This window comes from Dipodomys merriami, unplaced genomic scaffold, assembly GCF_024711535.1.
Source record: "Dipodomys merriami isolate MVZ:Mamm:240054 unplaced genomic scaffold, mDipMer1.0.p SCAF_663, whole genome shotgun sequence".
Classification (NCBI taxonomy): domain Eukaryota; kingdom Metazoa; phylum Chordata; class Mammalia; order Rodentia; family Heteromyidae; genus Dipodomys; species Dipodomys merriami.
Window position 1 is genome coordinate 291,738 of NW_027206250.1, and position 19,779 is coordinate 311,516.

Below are 19,779 nucleotides of genomic sequence, written 5' to 3' on the forward strand. Positions count from 1 at the left end.
TGGAGGACGCCCACTTCCGGGTGCTGCCAGATGGGCGTCTGCGCCTGCGGGGAGCACGGCGGGCCGACGCAGGCACGTACACGTGCGTGGCGGGGCGGGGCCGGCGCGCCACCGTGCGCCTACACGTGCAGCTGCGGGCGCCGCGCATCCGGGTCACACCTGACGTCCATGACGACGTGAACGACGACATCCGGGTCTCCCCCGTGGTGCGTCTGCGCATGCGCTGCCAGGCGGATGGCGTCCCCGAGCCCCGCCTGCTGTGGGAACTTCCGGGCGGGCTGGTACTTCCAGTCCCGTATCGCAGTCGCATGGGGGGAGGGATCAGCGTGGATGCGCGCGGGACATTGGAAATCCCAGATGTGCGTGCGCTGCGCAGCGGTGGCAGCGACGCCGTGGCGTGCGTGGCGCGCAACCCGGCGGGAGAAGCCCGGATGTGGGTGCGGCTGCCGCCATGGTGGGCGCGGGCTCTGCCCACTGTGGCGTCGGCTCCGCCCTCTGAGGCGTTTACTCCGCCCCCTGGCGCGCCAGCTCCGCCCCATCACACGCCTGCCCTGCCATCTTGGGCGCTGGCTCCGCCCCCTGGTGTGCTGGCTCCGCCCTCTGAGGCAGCTCCGCCCCCTGGCCCGCCTGCCCCGCCATCTTGGGCGCTGACTGCGCCCCCTGATGCGCCGACTCCGCCCTCTGAGGCACTGACTCCGCCCCCTGGGGCAGTGTCGGGAGCGGCGCTGCGTGTGGCGCTGGGCGGCAGCTTCCGACTGCGCTGCCCCACCTCCACGCTTCCGGTGTCCTGGCGCCTGCCCGGCGGGCTGGTGCTGCGTGGACCGCAGAGGCGAGGCCGCTTCACGCTGGGCGCCGACGGCAGCCTGGAGGTGCGCGCCGCCTCGGAGCGCGACCGCGGCGCCTACGTCTGCCACTCCCACCCCGGGGCGCCACCCGGACACGCCCCCCGCGCGCTGGAGACCCGGATGTTCAGCTTCATTCCCGCCACTAGGCTGCTGGGTGCCATGGCAGGGCAACGGACTGAGGAGACCCGGATGTGGGGCTTCATTCCCGCCGCTAGGCCGCGGCGTTCGGTTGCCGGGCAACCAAGTGAAGATACCAGGACGTTGGGCTCCACCGCAGCGTCTAGGCATCTGCGTTCGGTTGCCGGGCAACAGACCGAGAAGACCCGGATGTGGGGCTTCATTCCTGCCTTTAGGCCGCTGGGTTCGGTTGCCAGGAAAGCGCGTGAGACCCAGATGTCCAGCTCCAGCAAGACTCCTGGGCCCCAGCCGGAAGATGTCTGGATGTGGGGTTCCGAACCTGCGCGCGCTGTACAGAAGCTGCGGTCCGACCAGAGGCCATGGAGAGGCTAGGACCCGGATGTGGACTGGGAGGGACCCAGATGTGGACTGGGAAAGACCCGGATGTCACCTATCTCTGGGTCCACTGAGGGGCCAGGACCCGGATGTGGACTAGAAGGGACCCGGATGTCACTTTCTTCCATGTCCACTGACCCGGATGTGGCATGGAGGAACCGGATGTCACTTTCCTCCAGATGCACTGATGGGTCAGGACCCGGATGTGGACTAGGAGGGACCCGGATGTCACCTTCCTTCATGTCCACTGAGGGGCCAGTACACGGATGTGGACTGGGAGGGACCCGGATGTCACCCTCGTTTGCGTCCACTGACCCAGATGTGGCCTGGGGAACCCAGATGTCACTTATCTCCAGGTCCACTGAAGGGCCAGGACCCGGATGTGGACTGGGGGACCCGGATGTCACCCTCCTCCATGTCCACTCACCTGAAGGTGGCATCAGGGACCCGGATGTCACTTATCTCCAGGTCCACTGAGGGGCCAGGACCCGGATGTGGACGGGAAGACCCGGATGTCACCTATCTCCAGTTCCACTGAGGAGCCAGGACCCGTATGTGGACTGGGGGACCCGGATGTAACCTATCTGTAGGTCCACTCAGGGGCCAGGACCCGGATGTTGCGTGGGGAACCCGGATGTTATGTAAGTCCACGTCCATTAACCCGGGTGTGGACTGTGGCAGGGACCCGGATATATGCTGGACGGGACCCGGATATCACATCCATGGGCCTGGCTGTGGCGTGTGGAGTCCCAGATGTCACGCTCCTCTCCTTCTACTGACAGGGTCTAGGACCCGGATGTGGTGTGGGGATTCCGGATGTCAGGTCCCACCACATCCACTGATGGTCCAGGAACGAGATGTGGAATGGGAACTACCCGGATGTTAGGGACCTCCAGGTCCGTGAACCCGGATGTGAGCTGGGTACCCGGATGTTAGGGACCTCCAGGTCCATGAACCTGGATGTGGGGTGAGTACCCAGATGTTAGGGACCTCCAGGTCCATGAACGTGGATGTGGGGTGAGTACCCAGATGTTAGGGACCTCCAGGTCCGTGAACCCAGATATGGGGTGGGTACCCGGATGTTAGTGATCTCCAGGTCCGGGAACCCAGACGTGGAGGCGAGTACCAGGATGTCACTTATCTCCAGGCCCACTGGCAGGCGCCAGGACCTGGATGTGAGGGGTTTGGACCCGGATGTGAGGGTTGGGACCCACATGTGAGGGGTTGAGACCCAGATGTGAGAGGTGGAACCCAGATGTGGGCGGAGCAGGCGCTCCACACCTTGGCTCCGGGCTCCAGCTGTGCTTTGGGCCGTTGGGGTCCTTTCCCAGACTCGGAGGCAATAAAGCAGCCGTGCTGCTTCTGGATGGAATTCTTCCTCACTTCCGCCCCAGCGCAGGCCATGCCCTCCTGAAACCCTCACTTCTGCCCCAGCACAGGCCACACCCTCCTGAGACCCCTCATTTCTGCCCAGCACAGGCCACACTCTCATTTCCGCTCCTAGCACAGGCCACGCCCTCCTGGGGCCCTCATACATTCCCAGCACAGGCCATGCCCTCCTGAGACCCTCACTTCCTTCCCAGCACAGGCCACGCCCTCCTGAGACCCTCACTTCCGCCCAGCGCAGGCCACGCCCACATAGGTCCCTCACTTCCGCCTCATTGCAGGCCACACCCTCCTGAGACCCTCACTTCTGCCTCATTGCAGGCCACGCCCTCCTGAGACCCTCAGTTTAGCTCCAGCACAGGCCACGCCCTCCTGAGTCCCTCACTTCCTCCCCAGCACAGGCCACGCCCTCCTGAGCACAGGCCACGCCCTCCTGAGACCCTCATTTTCTCCCCAGCACAGGCCACGCCCTCCTGAGCGCAGGCCAGGCCCCCTGAGACCCTCACTACATTCCCAGCACAGGCCAAGCCCTCCTGAGTCCCTCACTTCCTCCCCAGCCCAGGCCACGCCCTCCTGAGCTCTGGCCACGGCCTACTGAGCGCAGGCCACGCCCTCTGGGCACAGGCCACCCTCCCTGACGGTCCTGACTATTATTGCAGCCTTCCATGTAGTTCTCGAGGTTTCCCGCCTCCCCTTCCTCCTGCCTCTGCCAGGCCTGGCAATTTCTTGGCGCCCAGCCCAGCAACTCCGGGCTTTTCCCTTCCTTCCCCGCCTTCCCCTTCAGCACCACATCCTGTTCCTTTCTAAGGAACAAAGGGGACTTTTATTTTGGAGGGGGGGAATGTTGTGCTTTCCAAGGAACAAGGGGACTTTTATTTTGGAGGGTTGTTGTGGAGTTCTGGCTGCTGGAGTGACTTGGACATTTTAGCCCTGCGAGCTTCCTGGCTGGCAGGGAGAGCAGCAGGCCCAGGCGCTGATGGCAGAGAACTGTGGATGTGAGTTCGTCCTCTGGGGAACACGGGGAGAGGTGTGGGGACCCGGGGTGGGAGGGCTTCGATTGTTCTATGAAGCCCCCCCCCCAGATGTCCCACCATGCCCCGGGGTGGGGGTTGCAGGGCCCCGCCACAGGCCTGGAAAGACGAGGTGAGGGGCTGATGTACTGGTGGGGGCAACAGCAGCCTGGCCCTGGGGTGGCCGGATGTTACTCAGCTCTTCCCCACTTCCTGCTTCCAGCATTCTCTTCCAGGAAACGGGGAGCATCATGGGAAGGACGGGATCCTGGACGCCAAGTTGGTCAGGAGAGGGCCTGGAGGGAGGGGGAGTCCTTCCATCCCTCTTCCCATTCACCCATCCATCCATCCACCCATCCATCCATCCACCCATCCATCCATCCATCCACCCAACCATCCATCCACTCACCCACCCATCCATTCATCCATCCATCCATCCATCCATCCATCAATCCATATCCCCATCCATCCATCCACCCACCCACCTATTCATCCACCCATCCACCTATTCATCCACCCATCTATCCATCCACCCATCCACCTATTCATCCATCCACCTATTCATCCATCCATCCACCCACCCATCCATCCATCCACCCATCCAACCATTCATCCATCCACCCACCCATCCATCCATCCACCCATCCAACCATTCATCCATCCACCCACCCATCCATCCACCCATCCATCCATACACCCAACCACCCATCCATCCACCCATCCACCCACCCATCCATCCATCCACCCATCCATCCATCCACTGTGCATCCATCCATCCACCCATCCATCCATCCACCCATCCACCTATCCATCCATCCATCCATCCATACATACATACATACATACATCCACCCATCCACCCATCCATCCACCCATCCATCCATCCATCCACCCATCCATCCATCCACCCATTCCCCCATCCACTCATCCATCCAACCATCCATCCATCCACCCATCCATTCACCCATCCATCCATCCATCCACCCATCCACCTATCCATCCATCCATCCACCCATCCACCTATCCATCCATCCATCCACCCATCCATCCACCCATCCACCGCTCCTCCTCCTCTCTCTCCTCCTCAGGTCGCACAGCGGCTGCACAGCCCCACCCCTCGCCTTCCTCCTCCTCCTCCTCCTCCCCCCTGGCCCCTGCGCAGGCCCCACCCCCTCGCGCCCCAACTTCCTGCTGCTCTTGGCCGATGACCTGGGCCTGGGCGACCTGGACAGCTTCGGGAACCGCAGCCTGCGGTGAGCAGAGGGGGAGGCCCGGATGTGGGGCCTTAGTTACCCGGATGTGGGAGCTCAGATCCCTGGATGTTCCACCAGGAGAACTGTATAGACATCTAGTAACTCAGTTCCCCAGATGTTGGATGTTAGTGCCCCGGATGTTGGATATCATGTCCCGGGATGTTAAATCTTAGTACCCCGGATGTGGGAGATCATGTCCTCAGATATTGGACTTAAGTGCCCCGGATGTAGGAGCTCAGGTCCCCAGATGTTGGAGGTTAGTGCCCCGAATGTTGGAGCTCAGGTCCCCGGATGTGGGATGTTAGTGCCCTGGATGTTGGAGGACAGGTCCAAGGATGTTAGATCTTAATGCCCCAGATGTGGGAAATCAGGTTCTCGGATGTTAGATGTTAGTGCTCCGAATGTTGGAGATCAGGTCCCTGGATGTTAGATGTTAGTACCCCGGATGTTAGATGTCAGGTGCTCGGATGTTGAAGATCAGGTCCCCGGATGTTGGATATCAGGTCCCCGGATGTGACATGTTAGTATCCCGGATGTTAGAGCTCAGTTCCCCAGATGTTCCACCAGGAGAACTGTATAGACATCTAGTGGACCTCACGTCCCCGGATGTTGGATGTTAGGTCTCCGGATGTTGGAGTTCAATTCCCAGGATGTTGGATCTCAGTTCCCTGGATGTTGAAGATCAGATCCCCGGATGTGGGATGTTAGTGCCCCGGATGTTGGAGATCAGGTCCTCGGATGTTAAATCTTAGTATACCCCAGATGTGGGAAATCAGGTTCCCGGATGTTACATGTTAGTACCCCAGATGTTGGAGATCAGGCCCCCGGATGTTGGACCTCAGATCCCTGGATGTTGGATGTTAGGTCCCCGGATGTTGGAATTCAATTCCCTGGATGTTGGATCTTAGTACCTCGTATGTTGGATGTCAGGTCCCCGGATGTTTGAGATCAGATACCCGGATGTTGGGCCTTAGCTCCCCGGATGTAGGAGCCCAGTCCACAGATAGATCTTAGTACCCTGGATGTGGGATCTCAGGGTCCCAGATGTTGGATCTTAGATCTCCAGATGTTGGCCCTCAGGTTCCCAGATGTTGGATGCCAGGTCCCCAGATGTTGGACCTCAGGTCCCCAGATGTTGGATCTTAGTACCCCGGATGTGGGATCTCAGGTCCCCGGATGTTGGATCTTAGATCCCCGGATGTGGGATCTCAGGGCCCCGGATGTTGGAGTTTAGCTCCTGGGATGTTGGGCATTAGATCCCCGGATGTTAGACCCCAGGTCCCCGTATGTTCTTGGCTGTGACTCAGTTTGCTTCTCCCCACACAGCATCCCGCACCTGGACGGCCTGGCCCGCGATGGCGTGCGGCTGACCCAGCACCTGGCAGCAGCGTCCGTCTGCAGCCCAAGCCACGCAGCCTTCCTGACGGGACGCTACCCTGTGCGCCTGGGTCAGTATGGGGGGGGTGGGACATCCGGGGAACGGAGGGAGCGGTGGGGGGGAGGCGGTGCGGGGGGGAGGCGGGGGCGGGACATCCGGGGATCTGAGAGCCAACATCCAGGGTACTAAGATCCAACATCCGTGGACCTGATATCCAACATCTGGGGATCTGAGACCCAACATCCGGGGATCTAAAGCCCAACATCCGGGGAACTGAGCACCAACATCGGGGTACTGAGCTCTAACATCCAGGGACTTCATCTCTAACATCCGGGTTACTAAGATCCAACATCCGGGGATCTGAGCACCAACATCCAGGGCACTGAACTCTAACATCCGGGGACCTTATCTCTAACATCCATTGTACTAAGATCCAACATCCGGGGATCTGAGGCCTAACATTCTGGGAATTGAACTCCAACATCCGAGGATCTGACATCCACCATCTGGGATACTAAGATCCAACATCCGGGAACCTGAGCCCCAACATCCGGGGAACTGAGCTCCAACATCTGGGGATCTGAGGGCCAACATACCCGAATCTGAGCTCCAATATACGGGGTAGTAAGATCCAACATCCAGGGAACTGAGCTACAACATCCGGGTAACTGAAGTCCGACATCTGGGGTCCTGATATCCACCATACAGGGCACTGAACTCCATCATCCGGGGATGAGGGCCAACATCCGGGATACTAACATCCAACATCCGGGGACCTGAGGTCCAACATCCGGGGAACTGAGGCCCAACATCTAGGGCACTGAGGTCAACCAGAGGGAGGGGAGGACTTCTCCGAGGATCTCAGGTTCAAATCCCTGAGACTCTGGGACTTCCCCCCTGAACCACCAGGAAACCGGAAGTGATGCCATATTGGTTTCCCCCGCGGGCTCCCAGGGCTGGGGTCCTTTCCACCCCGGGTGGGCAGGTCCCAGGGTATCCCAGACACAGCAGGCCTTCCCCCTGAAGGTGCTAGATGCCCCCTCCTTACCCAGGACGCCATCATCACTGACCTAGGGTCCTTCTCCTCTCTCTTGGAAGGCATGGTGGGCGGCCGTGTCTGGCGGGCTGCCCACTTCCGAGATCACCTTCGCCAAGATCCTGCAGCAGCAGGGATATGCCACCGGCCTCATAGGTAAGAGAGAAGTCATCCATCCACCCATCCATCTATCCACCCATCCCCCATCCATCCATCCATCCATCCATCCATCCATCCATCCACCCATCCATCCATCCATCCACCCCTCCATCCATCCATCCATCCACCCATCCACCCATCCATCCATCCATCCACTCATCCATCCATCCATCCACCCATCCACCTAGTCATCCATCCATCCATCCACCCACCCATCCATCCATCCATCCATCCATCCATCCATCCATCCATCCACCCATCCATCCACCCACCCATCCATCCAACCATCCATCCACCCATCCACCCATCCATCCACCCATCCACCCATCCATTCACTCATCCATCCATCTCTTCCCCTCCAGGCAAATGGCACCTGGGCCTCAACTGTGAGTCCCCCACTCACCACTGCCACCACCCCCTGAACCATAGGTTCGACTCCTTCTTCGGGGTCCCCTTCACCCTGATGGGGGACTGCCTGCAAGCGGAGCCCTCGGAGAAGCGAGCGCGTCTGCAAGGGCCCCTGGACCTGGGGGCGCAGCTGCTGCTGCTTTCCCTGCTCTGCCTGGCCGCTTGGAAGCTCACGGGCCTGCTGGGCCTGCGCTGGGTGCCCAGGGTGCTGGGCCCCGGATGTGGGGCCTTGCTCCTGGCCTGCACCTCCCGCCTCCTAGGTGTCTTCATCGTCCACGCCGACTGCTTCCTGATGAGGGATCACCAGGTCGTCCAGCAGCCTCTGAGGTTCGAGGCCAGCACGGGGCTGTTCTTGCGGGAGGCTGAGGCCTTCATCCACAGGTCAGCCTGGGGTCGGGGAGGGGGACAGATGCCATCTACTAGTTCTCTATAGTCAACTGGTAGACCTTAGATCCCCAGATGTACATCCAGTAGATCTCTATAGTCAACTGTCAACCTCAAATCCTGAATGTTCCACTAGGAGATCTCTATAGGCATCTGGTAGACCTCAGATCCCCGGATGTACATCCAGTAGATCTCTGTAGTCAACTGGTCAATCTCAAATCCCTGGATGTTCCATCAATAGATCTCTATAGACATCTGGTAGACCTCAGATCCCCTGATGTACATCTACTAGATCTCTATAGTCAACTGGTAGACCTCAGGTGCCCAGATGTATATCCAGTAGATCTCTATAGTCAACTGTCAACCTCAAATCCCCGGATGTTCCATCAATGGATCTCTATAGACATCTGGTAGTCCTCAAATCCCTGAATGTTATATCTAGTACATCTCTATAGACATCTGGTAGACCTCAGGTTCCCGGATGTTCCATCAGTAGATCTGCAGAGACATCTGGTAGAGTCAAGTCCCAGGATGTTACATCCAGTAGATCTCTATAGACATCTGGTAGACCTCAGGTCCTTGGATGTTCCATCTAGTAGATCTGTAGAGACATCTGGTAGACCTCAGATCAGACCACGATCAATCATTGGTAGTATTGATCAGATCATGATCAATTATTGGTAATAACTGTTCAGATGATGTTCGATTATTGGTAATAACTGATCAGCTCATGTTCAATTATTGGTATTATCGATCAGATGATGTTCGATTATTGGTATTATCGATCACATCACGATCGAATATTGGTATTATTGATCAGATCCTGTTCGATTATTAGTAATATCTGATCAGCTCATGTTCTATTATTGGTCATATCGATCAGATGATGTTTGATTATTGGTAATAACTGATCAGATCTGTTCGATTATTGGTAATAACTGATCAGATCACGATCGATTATTGGTATTTTCAATCAGATCACTATTGATTATTGGTATTATCGATCAGATCATGATCGATTATTGGCATTATCGATCACATCACGATCGATTATTGGTATTTTCGATCAGATCAGGATCGATTATCAATCATCTGATCGATTATTGGCAATATCTGATCAGGTCAGTTATTGGTGAGGTTATTGATGATGGGGGCGGGGTCTGACGTGGGTCCGCAGGCACCAGGCCCGCCCCTTCCTCCTCCTCGTCTCCTTCCTCCACGTCCACGTCCCGCTGGTCACCTCACCCGCCTTCTGGGGCTGCAGCTCGCACGGCGCCTACGGCGACAACGTGGAGGAGCTTGACTGGATGGTGGGTGAGTGCAGGGGGGGAACTGAGGCACGGTGCGTGGGATGGGGGAAACTGAGGCACGGGGGTGGGGTGAGCGGGATGGGGAAACTGAGGCACGGGGGTGGGGTGAGTGGGTTGGGGGAAACTGAGGCACGGAGATGGGGTGAGCGGGATGGGGGAAACTGAGGCATGGGAACGGGGTCAATGGGTTGGGGTAAACGGAGGCACGGTGCACTTGGATAAACTGAGTCACTGGGCATGTTGGGGGTAAACTGAGGCATGGTGCACTTGGGTAAACTGAGGCACGGTGCATGTTGGGTAAACTGAAGCACGGTGCATGTTCAGGGTGAACTGATGTCACTGGGTATTGGGGTAAACTGAGGCACGGTGTATTTGGGTAAACTGAGTCACTGGGCATGTTGGGTAAACTGAGGCATGGTGCATGTTGGGTAAACTGAGGCACTGGGCATGTTGTGTAAACTGAGGCATGGTGCATGTTGGGTAAACTGAGGCACGGGGATGAGGTGAGTGGGTTGAGTAAACTGAGGCACTGGGATGGGGTAAACTGAGGCCCGGTGAGCATTGGGGGTAAACTGAGGCACGGTGCCTGTTGGGTAAACTGAGTCACTGGGCATTGGGGATAAACTGAAGCACGATGGAAATTTGTAAACTGAGTCACGATGCATGTTGGGTAAACTGAGGCATGGTGCATGTTGGGGGTAAACCTAGGCACGGTGGACGCTGGGGGTAAACTGAGGCACGGATCCATTGCCCCCCCCACAGGGCGACTGCTGGTGGCGCTGGACGGCGCAGGGCTGGGGCGCCGCACCCTTGTCTACTTCACGTCGGATCACGGTGCCTCGCTGGAGGCCCGGGCTGGGGGCGCCCGCCTCGGGGGTTCCAACGGCGTGCACCGAGGCGAGGGGGAAACTGAGGCAGAATGGGCGGGGTCTCCCACGCGGCCCGACCCCGCCATTGACCTTTGCCCTTCGCTCCCCCCTTGCAGGTGGCAAAGGCATGGGTGGCTGGGAGGGTGGCATCCGGGTTCCCGGGCTGGCGTGCTGGCCCGGGACGCTGCCTGCAGGGCGCCTGGTGCCTGAGCCCACCAGCCTCATGGACCTGTTCCCTACCGTGGTGCGCCTGGCCGGGGGCTGGGTTCCGGCGGACAGGTAGTCGTTCGCCGGCCTGGGTCCCCACGGGGTGGGGGGGAAGGGGGGTCATCCGGGGCCTCAGGGATCCCGAGGGGGGGAGGCTGAGGCCTGCACATCCGGGTCTCTGGGGGCTCAGAAGCCTACACATCCGGGTCTCTGAGGGCTCAGACCTGCACATCCGGGTCTCTAAGACCCAAGACCCGGGGCTCAGGCCTTGACATCCGGGTCTCTGGGGGCTCAGAAGCCTTTACATCCGGGTAACTAAGGGCTCAGGCCTGCAAATCCGGGCCTCTGAACACTCAGAAGCCTGGACATCTGGGTCTCTGAGGACTCAGGCCTTCATATCGGGGTCTCTAAGGCATCAGGGCTGCACATCCAGGTCTCTGAGTACCTAGGCCCAGGTCTCAGTCCTGGACATCTGGGTCTCTGAGGGCTCAGGACTGCACATCTGGGTCTCTGAAGGCTCAGAAGCCTGCACATCCGCGTCTCTGGGATCTCAGGCCTGCACATCCGGGTCTCTGGGGGCTCAGAAGCATGGACATCCGGGTCTCTGAGCGCTCAGAAGCTTGGATATTCGGCTCTCTGAGGCCTCAGGCCTACACATCCAGGTCTCTAAGACCAGAGGCCTGGGTCTTAGACCTGCACATCCGGGTCTCTGAGGGCTCAGAAACCTGGACATCTGGGTCTCTGGGATCTCTGGCCTGCACATCCGGGCCTCTGAGCACTCAGAAGCCTGCACATCCGGGTCTCTACAGACTCAAGCCTTGACATCCGGGTCTCTGGGGGCTCTGGCCTGCACATCCGAGTCTCTGAGCGCTCAGAAGCCTGCACATCCGGGTCCCGCAGGGAGGTGGACGGCCGGGACCTGATGCCCGTGCTGCTGAGGACGGCGCAGGCCGCAGGCCACAACTTCCTGCTGCACTACTGCGAGGCCCGGCTGCACGCCGTGCGCTGGTTCAACCGCCCAAGTGAGTGCCTCAAACTCCGCGGGGCCCCAGGGCGGGGGAGGGGGCTGCATGCGAGCACGCAGGGACCCGGATGCAAGGCCTGGGGTGGGAGACCTGGATGTGGGAATCCTTGGATGTGGGAATCCCGGGATGTGAGGACCTGGATGGAAGGCATGAGATGGGAATCCCCGGATGTAAGGTCCCGGATGTGAAGTCCCCAATGGGAATTCCCGGATGTGAGACTCCAGATGTGAGGTAGTGGATGAGAATCCCTGGATGTGAGGCCCCGGATGTGAGATCCCGGATGTGAGGCCTCGGATGGGAATCCCCAGATGTGAGGCCCCGGATGTGAGGTCCCAGATGGGAATCCCTGGCTGTGAGGTCCCGGATGTGAGGCCCCGCATGTGAATCCCCGGATGTGAAGTACCGCATGTGAATCCCCGGATGTGAGGGCCTGGATGTGAATCCCTGGATGTGAGGTCCTAGATGGGAATCCCCGGATGTGAATACCCAGATGTGAGGTCCTGGATGGGAATCCCGGATGTAAGGTCTTGCGTGTGAATGCCCTGATGTGAATCCCCGGATGTGATGTCCTGGATGTGAATTCCCGGATGGGAATCCCCGGATGTGAGGCCCCGGATGTTACTCCTTTCTCCCCACCCCCCGCAGGCTGCACGGTGTGGAAGCTGCACTTCGCCACTCCGTGCTTCGACCCGCCGGGCTCGGGCGCCTGCCTCGGTTTCCCTGCCTGCGCCTGCTCCAGGCGGTGCATGACCCGCCACCGGCGGCCACTGCTCTTTGACCTGACGGCGGACCCGGGGGAGACCCGCCCGCTGCGGGGCCCGATGGCGACGCGCAGGCGCGTGGAGGCTGCAGTGGCCCGGATGCTGCGCACGTGCCGCCCCCGCGCGGCCCCGCCCCTCGCCCCTGCACACAACACCTGGAGCCCGCGCCTGCAGCCCTGCTGCGTGCCCGGACCGCTCTGTGCCTGCGACCACCTGATCCCCGACCTCTGACCCCGACCCGACCCCCAACCCCCAACTGCCCGGGGCTACGGCAGATCCTGGCCTGCGCCTCTCACATCCGGGGACTCACATCCGAGTATTAAACATCCGGGTATACTCAAATACAGAGATTCCCACATCCGGGGATTCCCACATACAGACTCTCCACATCCAGGGATTCCTACATCTGGGGATTCTCACATCCGGGGATTCTCACTTCTGGGAACTCACATCCGGGGATTCCCGGGGATGTATTCACACATCCGGGGAATCCTACATCCGGGGACTTTTACACCCGGAGAGTCTCACATCCAGAGACTCTCACATCCGGGGATTCCCACATACAGACTCTCACATACGGTGATTCTCACATCCGGAGATTCTCACATCCAGAGATTTCCACATCCGGGAATTCTCATATCCGGGGATTCCCACTTCCAGGGATGCTCAGACCAGGGAATTCCCACATCTGGGGAAATCTCACATCCAGAGACTCTCACATCCGGGGATTCTCACATTTTTGGATTTTCACATCCGGGAATTCTCAGATCCAGGGATTCTCACATCCGGGGATTCCCACAGCCAGGGATTCTCACATCCAGGGATTCCCACATCTAGAGATTCCTACATCCCGGGATTGTCACATCCGGGGACTTTTACATCCAGAGACTCTCACATGTGGGGACTCTTACATCTGGGAACTCCTACATCTGGGGATTCCCACATCCGGGGATTTTCACATTCAGAGAGTCTCACATCATGGGATTCTCAGACCCAGGGCTTCACATATCCTGGGACTCTCACATCCTGAGCCTCTCATCCTGGACCTCCACCTCGGGCCTCCCATCCAGGGCCTTTCCCCAGCCTCCCATCCGGAGCCCTGTCACATCCGGGCCTCTCTCCTCTAGCTTCCCACACAATAAAACCTCGTGAGCACCGTACCGCACGGCAGGGTCAGCGGTCACGGGGGTCAGAGGCCGGGCACTGGTCCTGCCTTCCATTTCAGGTCATTTCCAGTTGTTGCTAGCATACAGGGCTGGTCCTGCCTTCCATTTGAGGCCATTTCCGGTCATTGCTATGGTATAGGACTGGTCCCGCCTTCCATTTCAGGCCACTTCCAGTCGTTGCTAGGGTATAGGACTAGTCCCACCTTCCATTTCAGGCCACTTCCAGTCATTGCTAGGGTATAGGACTAGACCCACCTTCCATTTCAGGTCACTTCCAGTCGTTGCTAGGGTATAGGACTAGTCCCACCTTCCATTTCAGATCATTTCTGGTGGTTGCTAGGGTATAGAACTAGTCCTGCCTTCCATTTCAGGCCATTTCCAGTGGGTTGCTAGGATACAAGCTTGGTCCCGCCCTCCTCCAGGACGTCCCACCACCTAGATTCACACCTGATTGGCTTATTCCATGAAAGCCCTCCCTCACTTTCCTAATTCCCTTGTCATTGGTCCAGCTGTAAGACACGCCCCTTAGCCCCCCCACAAATCCAACTCGCTGCTGATTGGACCTCACACCACAGTCCTCCTAACTACGTGAACTCGGATTCAGATTGGCCCAGCGGGATTGGAGATGTGGGGTACCTGGATGTTGGACCACTCTGGGGGGGGTGGTTGGGTGGGTGGATGGGTGGATGACCAGGCCTGCAAACTCTTCCCCTTCTGTGCCTGTCCCAGGGGACCCCAATGACCTCTCCAGGGATTGACCCAGGTGGGCCTATAACTCCTTATTGCAGTAGGATAAGTCATGTCGGAGGTCTGTGTCTCCCTAGGCCTAGGATGCATTGCACCTGCATGATATCCAGGTCTTCTCTGGAGGGAGGGCCCCATTGGCTTCCCCGGGGACTCCTCCAGCCGCACCCCCTGCTCTGATTGGCTGACACGCCTGTCTCCCACCCAGGGAAGCTGCGGGTCCAGTTCGGCCTCTTCCTTGGGTGAGGTTAAAAGGCAGGGCGTGCTGTCCATCATCTCTGGGCCCCACCCCCTGCCAAGCCAATAGCTGGAGACTCGATCTGTGTGAAGCCACGCCCCTTCGTGGCTAGTTCTGTGGACTCTGTTTATGCCCATCACCCAGAGGTCCCGCCCACTAGTGAATGTATGGGCGTAGGGGCTGTCCTTCACTTCCAGGTCCCGCCTCCTGGCTGTTGGAAGGCCACAGGGGCTGTCTGTCTCTTCCAGGTCCTGCCCCTGGCTGTTGGAAGGCCATAGGGGCTGTCTGTCACCTCCAGGCCCCGCCCCCTGGCTGTTGAAAGACCACAGGGCCTGTTTGTCTCCTCCAGGTCCCACCCTCTGGCTGTTGTGTGGACATTTGTCCTGTCTGTAACCTTCAGGCCACGCCCCCTTGCAATTAGATGGCCACACGGGCTGTCATTCACCTCCAGGCCACGCCTCCTACGCCATCTTACGTCATGTCAAGCCGAGGCCCCGCCCACAAGTGACTGACGGGACGCTCTAGCTGTCCATCACAATCCTGTCCCGCCCTGCGCCTGTCTCCACACTGCACAGACGCCAGAGGGGAAGGAAACGCTGCGCATGTGCAGGGAGTGGCTCCAAAGGGGCGGAGCCTACGCATGCACAATGGAAAGATGGGTTGGGCAGACAGGCCTGACAGCGCGCATGCACACTTTATGTTGATTTTATTCGTCCTTCCCCCTCCAGGCTCCTTCCACTTCTGCTTCCACCTGCTGCTTGAGGCCCCAGGTTCGAATCCAGCCTCACACCGGGGCGGGGCCTGGTGGGGGAGGGGAGGCACAAGCTGCAGCCACCCGCGGGGGATCATGTGAGGCCCCGCCCCACGCCTCTCCTCATCCGAGCACCCTGGGAGGGGGTGGTTCCCACCTGCATCCTGGCCCGCGCCCCGGAAGCAGCATCTGCGACCTCCAGACTAGAAGTAGGTGATGGCGGCACCCACCAGGGCCACGACCACCACGGACACGATGGGGGACACGACATGGGCCAGCGCGCTGCCTGGAGGGGGCGGGACTGGACCCGGAAGTGCGGGGGAGAACACATCCGGGAAGGGCGGTGGGGCGTCTCCCTGCAACTTCCGGTCGGGAAGTGCCCAGAAACAGGAAGCGAGCCAAGGTGAAGGGGGGGGACAAGGGTGCCTGACCGGAAGTGCTATCACAGCCTTGACTGGAAGTGTCCATGAACAGGGACCGGAAGTGCCCATAGTCAAGACCAGAAGTTGTTATATACTAGGGACCGGAAGTCTCCACAGTCAAGACCGGAAGTTCCTACACACTAGGGACTGGAAGTGCCCTTCCAATCAGGACCGGAAGTGCCTTTCCCATCAGGACCGGAAGTTTCTCTACACTAGGGACCGGAAATCACCAGTCAGGATGGGAAGTTCCTATGTACTAGGGACTGGAAATCTCCACAGTCTAAACCGGAAGTTCCTATACACTAGGGACCAGAAGTTCCCATAGTCAATACCAGAAGTTCTTATACACTAGGGACCGGAAGTTCCTCTACACTAGGGACTGGAAGTGCCCTTCCAATCAGGACCAGAAGTTCCTATACACTAGGGACCGGAAGTGCCCTTCCAATCAGGACCGGAAGTTCCTGTACACTTGGACCAGAAGTCCCCATAGTCAAGACCAGAAGTTGTTATATACTAGGGACCGGAAGTCTCTACAGTGAAGACCGGAAGTTCTTATACACTAGGGACCGGAACTCCCCATCGTCAGGGCCGGAAGTGCCCATAGTCAGGACTGGAAGTTCCTATATACTAGGGACCAGAAGTGCCCAGTCAAGACTGGAAGTTCGTATATACTAGGGACCGGAAGTGCCTTTCCAATCAGGACCGCAAGTTCCTATACACTAGGGACTAGCAGTCCCTAGTCGGAACTGGAAGTTGTTATATACTAGGGACCGGAAGTTCCCAATCAGGACTGGAAGTTCCAATACTCTGGACCGGAAGTTCACATACTGTCAGGAGTGGAAGTTCTCATGCAGGCCGGAAGTCCCGAGACAATCTGTACTGGAAGTCCCCAGGAACTCAGAGACCGGAAGTTCCTTTTCTCTCCGGACCGGAAGTTTGCACTGAGACCGGAAGTGGAGGCGGCAGCGGTCCTGAAGGCCGTGGGTCACACCCGGGCCCAGATCACGAGGGACCGGAAGTGGGGCGGTCGAGGGGGTGGGACTTACCTTGGGGGGGGTCTCCGTGGATCACATGTTCATTGCCAGCACCTGGGGGAGAGGGGGAGGAGAGACGCGGCCCTGGGAGCTCGGCCTCCACATCTGGGTCCCTACATCCGGGTTCCCTACATCCAGGTCCCTACATCCGGGTCCCCACATCTGAATTCCTACATCCGGGTCCCTCCATGCAGGTCCTTACATCTGGGTCCTTACATCAGGTCTCTACATCCAGGTCCCTACATCCGGGTTCCTTACATCCGGGTCCCTACTTCTGGGTCCCTACATCCGGGTCCTTACATCCAGGTTCCCTACATCCAAGTCCCTACATCCAGGTCCCTACATCCCTTCCTCCTCATTCGCATCTTCTACATCCGGGTCTCCTCCCCCTGCCTTGGTTTCCCCGTCTTACCGTGTGAGCCTCCATAGCCTCCACCGCCACCTGTGAACAGAGGGGGCGGGGTCAGCCCGGCTTCCACATCGGGTTCCCTACATCTGGGTCCTTACATCGGGGTACTCACATCCGGGTCCCTACATCCGTGATCCCATGTCTGGGTCCCTACATCTGGGCCTCTACATCCGGGTCTCCACACTGGGGTCTCCACATCCGGGTCTCTACATCCGGGTCTCCACACTGGGGTCTCCACATCCGGGTCTCCTCATCCAGGTCTCCACACTGGGGTCCCTACATCCGGGTCTCTACATCCAGGCTTCCACATCCGGGTCCCTACATCCGGATCTCTACATCTGGGCCTCCTCACTGGGGTCTCTACATCCGCGTCTCTACACTGGAGTCTGCACATCCGGGTCTCCACACTAGGGTCTCTACATCCGGGTCTCCACACTGGGGTCCCTACATCCGGGCCTCTACATCTGGGTCTCCACATTGGGGTCTCTACATCCAGGCTTTCACATTCGGGTCCCTACATCTGGGTTTCCATGTCTGGGTCCCTACATCCGGGTCCCCAAATCCGGGCCTCCACACTGGGGTCCCTAAATCTGGGCCTCTACATCCGGGCCGCTCCATCCCCAGCCTCCACATCCGGGCCTCCCCCCCTTCCATGTCCTCATCTCCTGCGCCTGGCGGGGGTCGGGGCTGGGGTGGAGGCCGGCATCGGGGCGGGAGGTGACGTCTGTGGGGAGAGAGCAAGGGAAGATGGAGGCCGGCCTTCCCCCCTTACCCCCTTCCTTCCCCTGATCCCTGACCCCCCTGACCCCTCCTGACCCGCCCACCTCCATCCCGACCCGGGGGTCGCGGCCTGGGCGGGTTGAGCAGCTGCGGGTACAGCCTTGTGTGCCAGGAGTGGGCCATGCCTCAGCTTCCCCACCCTGAGTGGGCCTGGTGTGGGGAAGGGGGGGAGGACCCCACTCACCTGAACTGGGCTTCGGGGTGGGATCTGCGGGCGAAGAGAGAGAGGGTGGTGACCCCTGACCTCCCCTGACCCCTCCCTGACCCCCCCTGACCCCTGAACCCAAGGCCTCAGTGGGTGGCAAAGGGTCACATGGGATTCAGGCCCACAGCTGGATCAAGGCCCCACATGAGGCCTAGCGGCCAGGGTGAAGCCATGGGGGGGAAAGGTGAGAGGTCAGGACTCACTGGGTCATCCAGGGCGTCGGCGAGGTCAAAGTCAGCCTGGCCTGAGGGGGGAAGAGGATGGGTGCTGGGGACGGACGGACGGATGGGGAGACAGACAGACACAGAGACGAACAGACAGACAGACCGAGAGGATGACACACAGACAGACAGACAAGGGATGGACAGATGATCAAGACAGGACAGACAGATGACAGACAGAAGAAGCAGATGGACAGCCAGGTGGACAGAACAAGAGGCAGACAGACAGAGAGGAAGACATGGACAGAGAGGAGACAGACAGACAGACACAGGACAGATAGACCCAGACAGAGAGACTGAGAGGCAGGCAGACAGACAGACAGACACAGAGATGGACAGACAGACAGACCAAGAGGATGACACATGGACAGATAGACAGACAGAGCCAGAGGCAGATGGACAGACAGACAGACAATGAGACAGACAGAGAGGAGACGGACAGACACATGGACAGATAGGGGCCCAGACACAGATGGACCTGCAGACAGACAGAGACAGACAGATGCAGAGACCGAGGGACAGACAGACAGACAGACAGACAGACAAGGGATGGATGGATGACCAAGACAGAACGAATAGATGGACGGACAGACAGACAGGAGAAGCAGATGGGCAGCCAGGTGGACAGAAAGACCAAGAGGCAGACAGACTGCGAGGAGACAGACAGCCAGACAGACCGAGAGGAGATGGACAGACTGACAGAAGCAGATGGACAGAGACACAGACAGACAGACTGAGACACAGATGGACAGACAGACAGACAAACAGACACAGAGACAGACAGGCCAACAGGACCAGGCCCTGGCCTCCAACAACCTGGCCCGACCTGAAAATCCACTGCCACCTCCCCACCCCACAACCCCAGCCCAGCCCCACGCCCTGAAGGGGGGGACCCGAAACCACCAGGAGAGGGGGGGAAACTAGAAACCACCAAAGAGGGACAACTGGAAACCACCAAACTGGGGAGGGAACTAGAAACCACCAAGGTGGGGGAACTAGAAACCACCAAAAAGGAGAGAACTAGAAATCACCAAGGGAAGAACTAGAAACCACCAAGGGGGGAGAACAAGAAACCACCAAAGAGAGTGGGGGAACTAGAAACCACCAAGGCCTCACCCCGGCCTCCTGGGCCCAGGCCGCAGAGCAGGGCGGCCAGCAGCAGCAGCAGCAGCAGCACAGGTCCTCCTTGAAACTTACAAGGCTATGGTCAAAGTCACCCTAAGCAGGAAAGTCCTTGAAACCCCTGTCCAAATTCAGTGCCAACA

At 58.9% G+C, this 19,779-nt stretch overlaps 2 protein-coding genes and 1 long non-coding RNA gene across 4 annotated transcripts; 2 read left to right on the forward strand and 1 right to left on the reverse strand.

Moving 5' to 3' along the window:
• The first annotated feature begins 1,020 nt into the window (after positions 1-1,020).
• Positions 1,021-7,570, forward strand: LOC138815726 (uncharacterized). Of its 2 annotated transcripts, XR_011368436.1 has the most exons (5): positions 1,021-1,999; positions 3,978-5,007; positions 6,334-6,455; positions 7,094-7,250; positions 7,484-7,570. XR_011368436.1 is itself a non-coding variant. In XM_070005112.1 (4 exons), the coding sequence occupies exons 1-4, from the start codon at positions 1,912-1,914 to the stop codon at positions 6,776-6,778; spliced, it is 1,290 nt and encodes a 429-aa protein (XP_069861213.1). In that variant the 5' UTR covers positions 1,021-1,911; the 3' UTR covers positions 6,779-6,876. The 2 variants fall into 2 exon arrangements, 1 of the variants encoding a protein (XP_069861213.1); XM_070005112.1 differs by lacking the exons at positions 7,094-7,250; positions 7,484-7,570 and adding an exon at positions 6,729-6,876.
• On the forward strand, positions 7,308-13,750 carry LOC138815725 (arylsulfatase L-like). Its single transcript, XM_070005110.1, has 8 exons — positions 7,308-7,370; positions 7,484-7,577; positions 7,943-8,369; positions 9,550-9,686; positions 10,445-10,579; positions 10,668-10,830; positions 11,659-11,780; positions 12,429-13,750. The coding sequence occupies exons 1-8, from the start codon at positions 7,308-7,310 to the stop codon at positions 12,773-12,775; spliced, it is 1,488 nt and encodes a 495-aa protein (XP_069861211.1). The 3' UTR covers positions 12,776-13,750.
• Positions 13,751-15,381: 1,631 nt separating this feature from the next.
• On the reverse strand, positions 15,382-19,712 carry LOC138815727 (uncharacterized). The gene is made up of 6 exons (XR_011368437.1): positions 19,631-19,712; positions 18,497-18,537; positions 18,273-18,296; positions 17,312-17,341; positions 16,912-16,953; positions 15,382-15,493 (listed from the first exon to the last, which is right to left on the reverse strand). It is a non-coding gene; the product is annotated as an uncharacterized lncRNA (long non-coding RNA).
• Positions 19,713-19,779: the final 67 nt, after the last annotated feature.

Excerpts from the sequence above, each read along its gene's own strand:
- LOC138815726 (XM_070005112.1), top strand. The coding sequence starts at position 1,912 with ATGTGGACTGGGGGACCCGGATGTAACCTATCTGTAGGTCCACTCAGG. Across the intron at positions 2,000-3,977 it reads GTGGGGAACCCGGATGTTAT|CATTCTCTTCCAGGAAACGG; the intron begins GTAAGTCCACGT and ends TCCTGCTTCCAG. Across the intron at positions 5,008-6,333 it reads TTCGGGAACCGCAGCCTGCG|CATCCCGCACCTGGACGGCC; the intron begins GTGAGCAGAGGG and ends CTCCCCACACAG.
- LOC138815725 (XM_070005110.1), top strand. The coding sequence starts at position 7,308 with ATGCCATATTGGTTTCCCCCGCGGGCTCCCAGGGCTGGGGTCCTTTCC. Across the intron at positions 8,370-9,549 it reads GCTGAGGCCTTCATCCACAG|GCACCAGGCCCGCCCCTTCC; the intron begins GTCAGCCTGGGG and ends GTGGGTCCGCAG. Across the intron at positions 11,781-12,428 it reads GCGCTGGTTCAACCGCCCAA|GCTGCACGGTGTGGAAGCTG; the intron begins GTGAGTGCCTCA and ends CACCCCCCGCAG.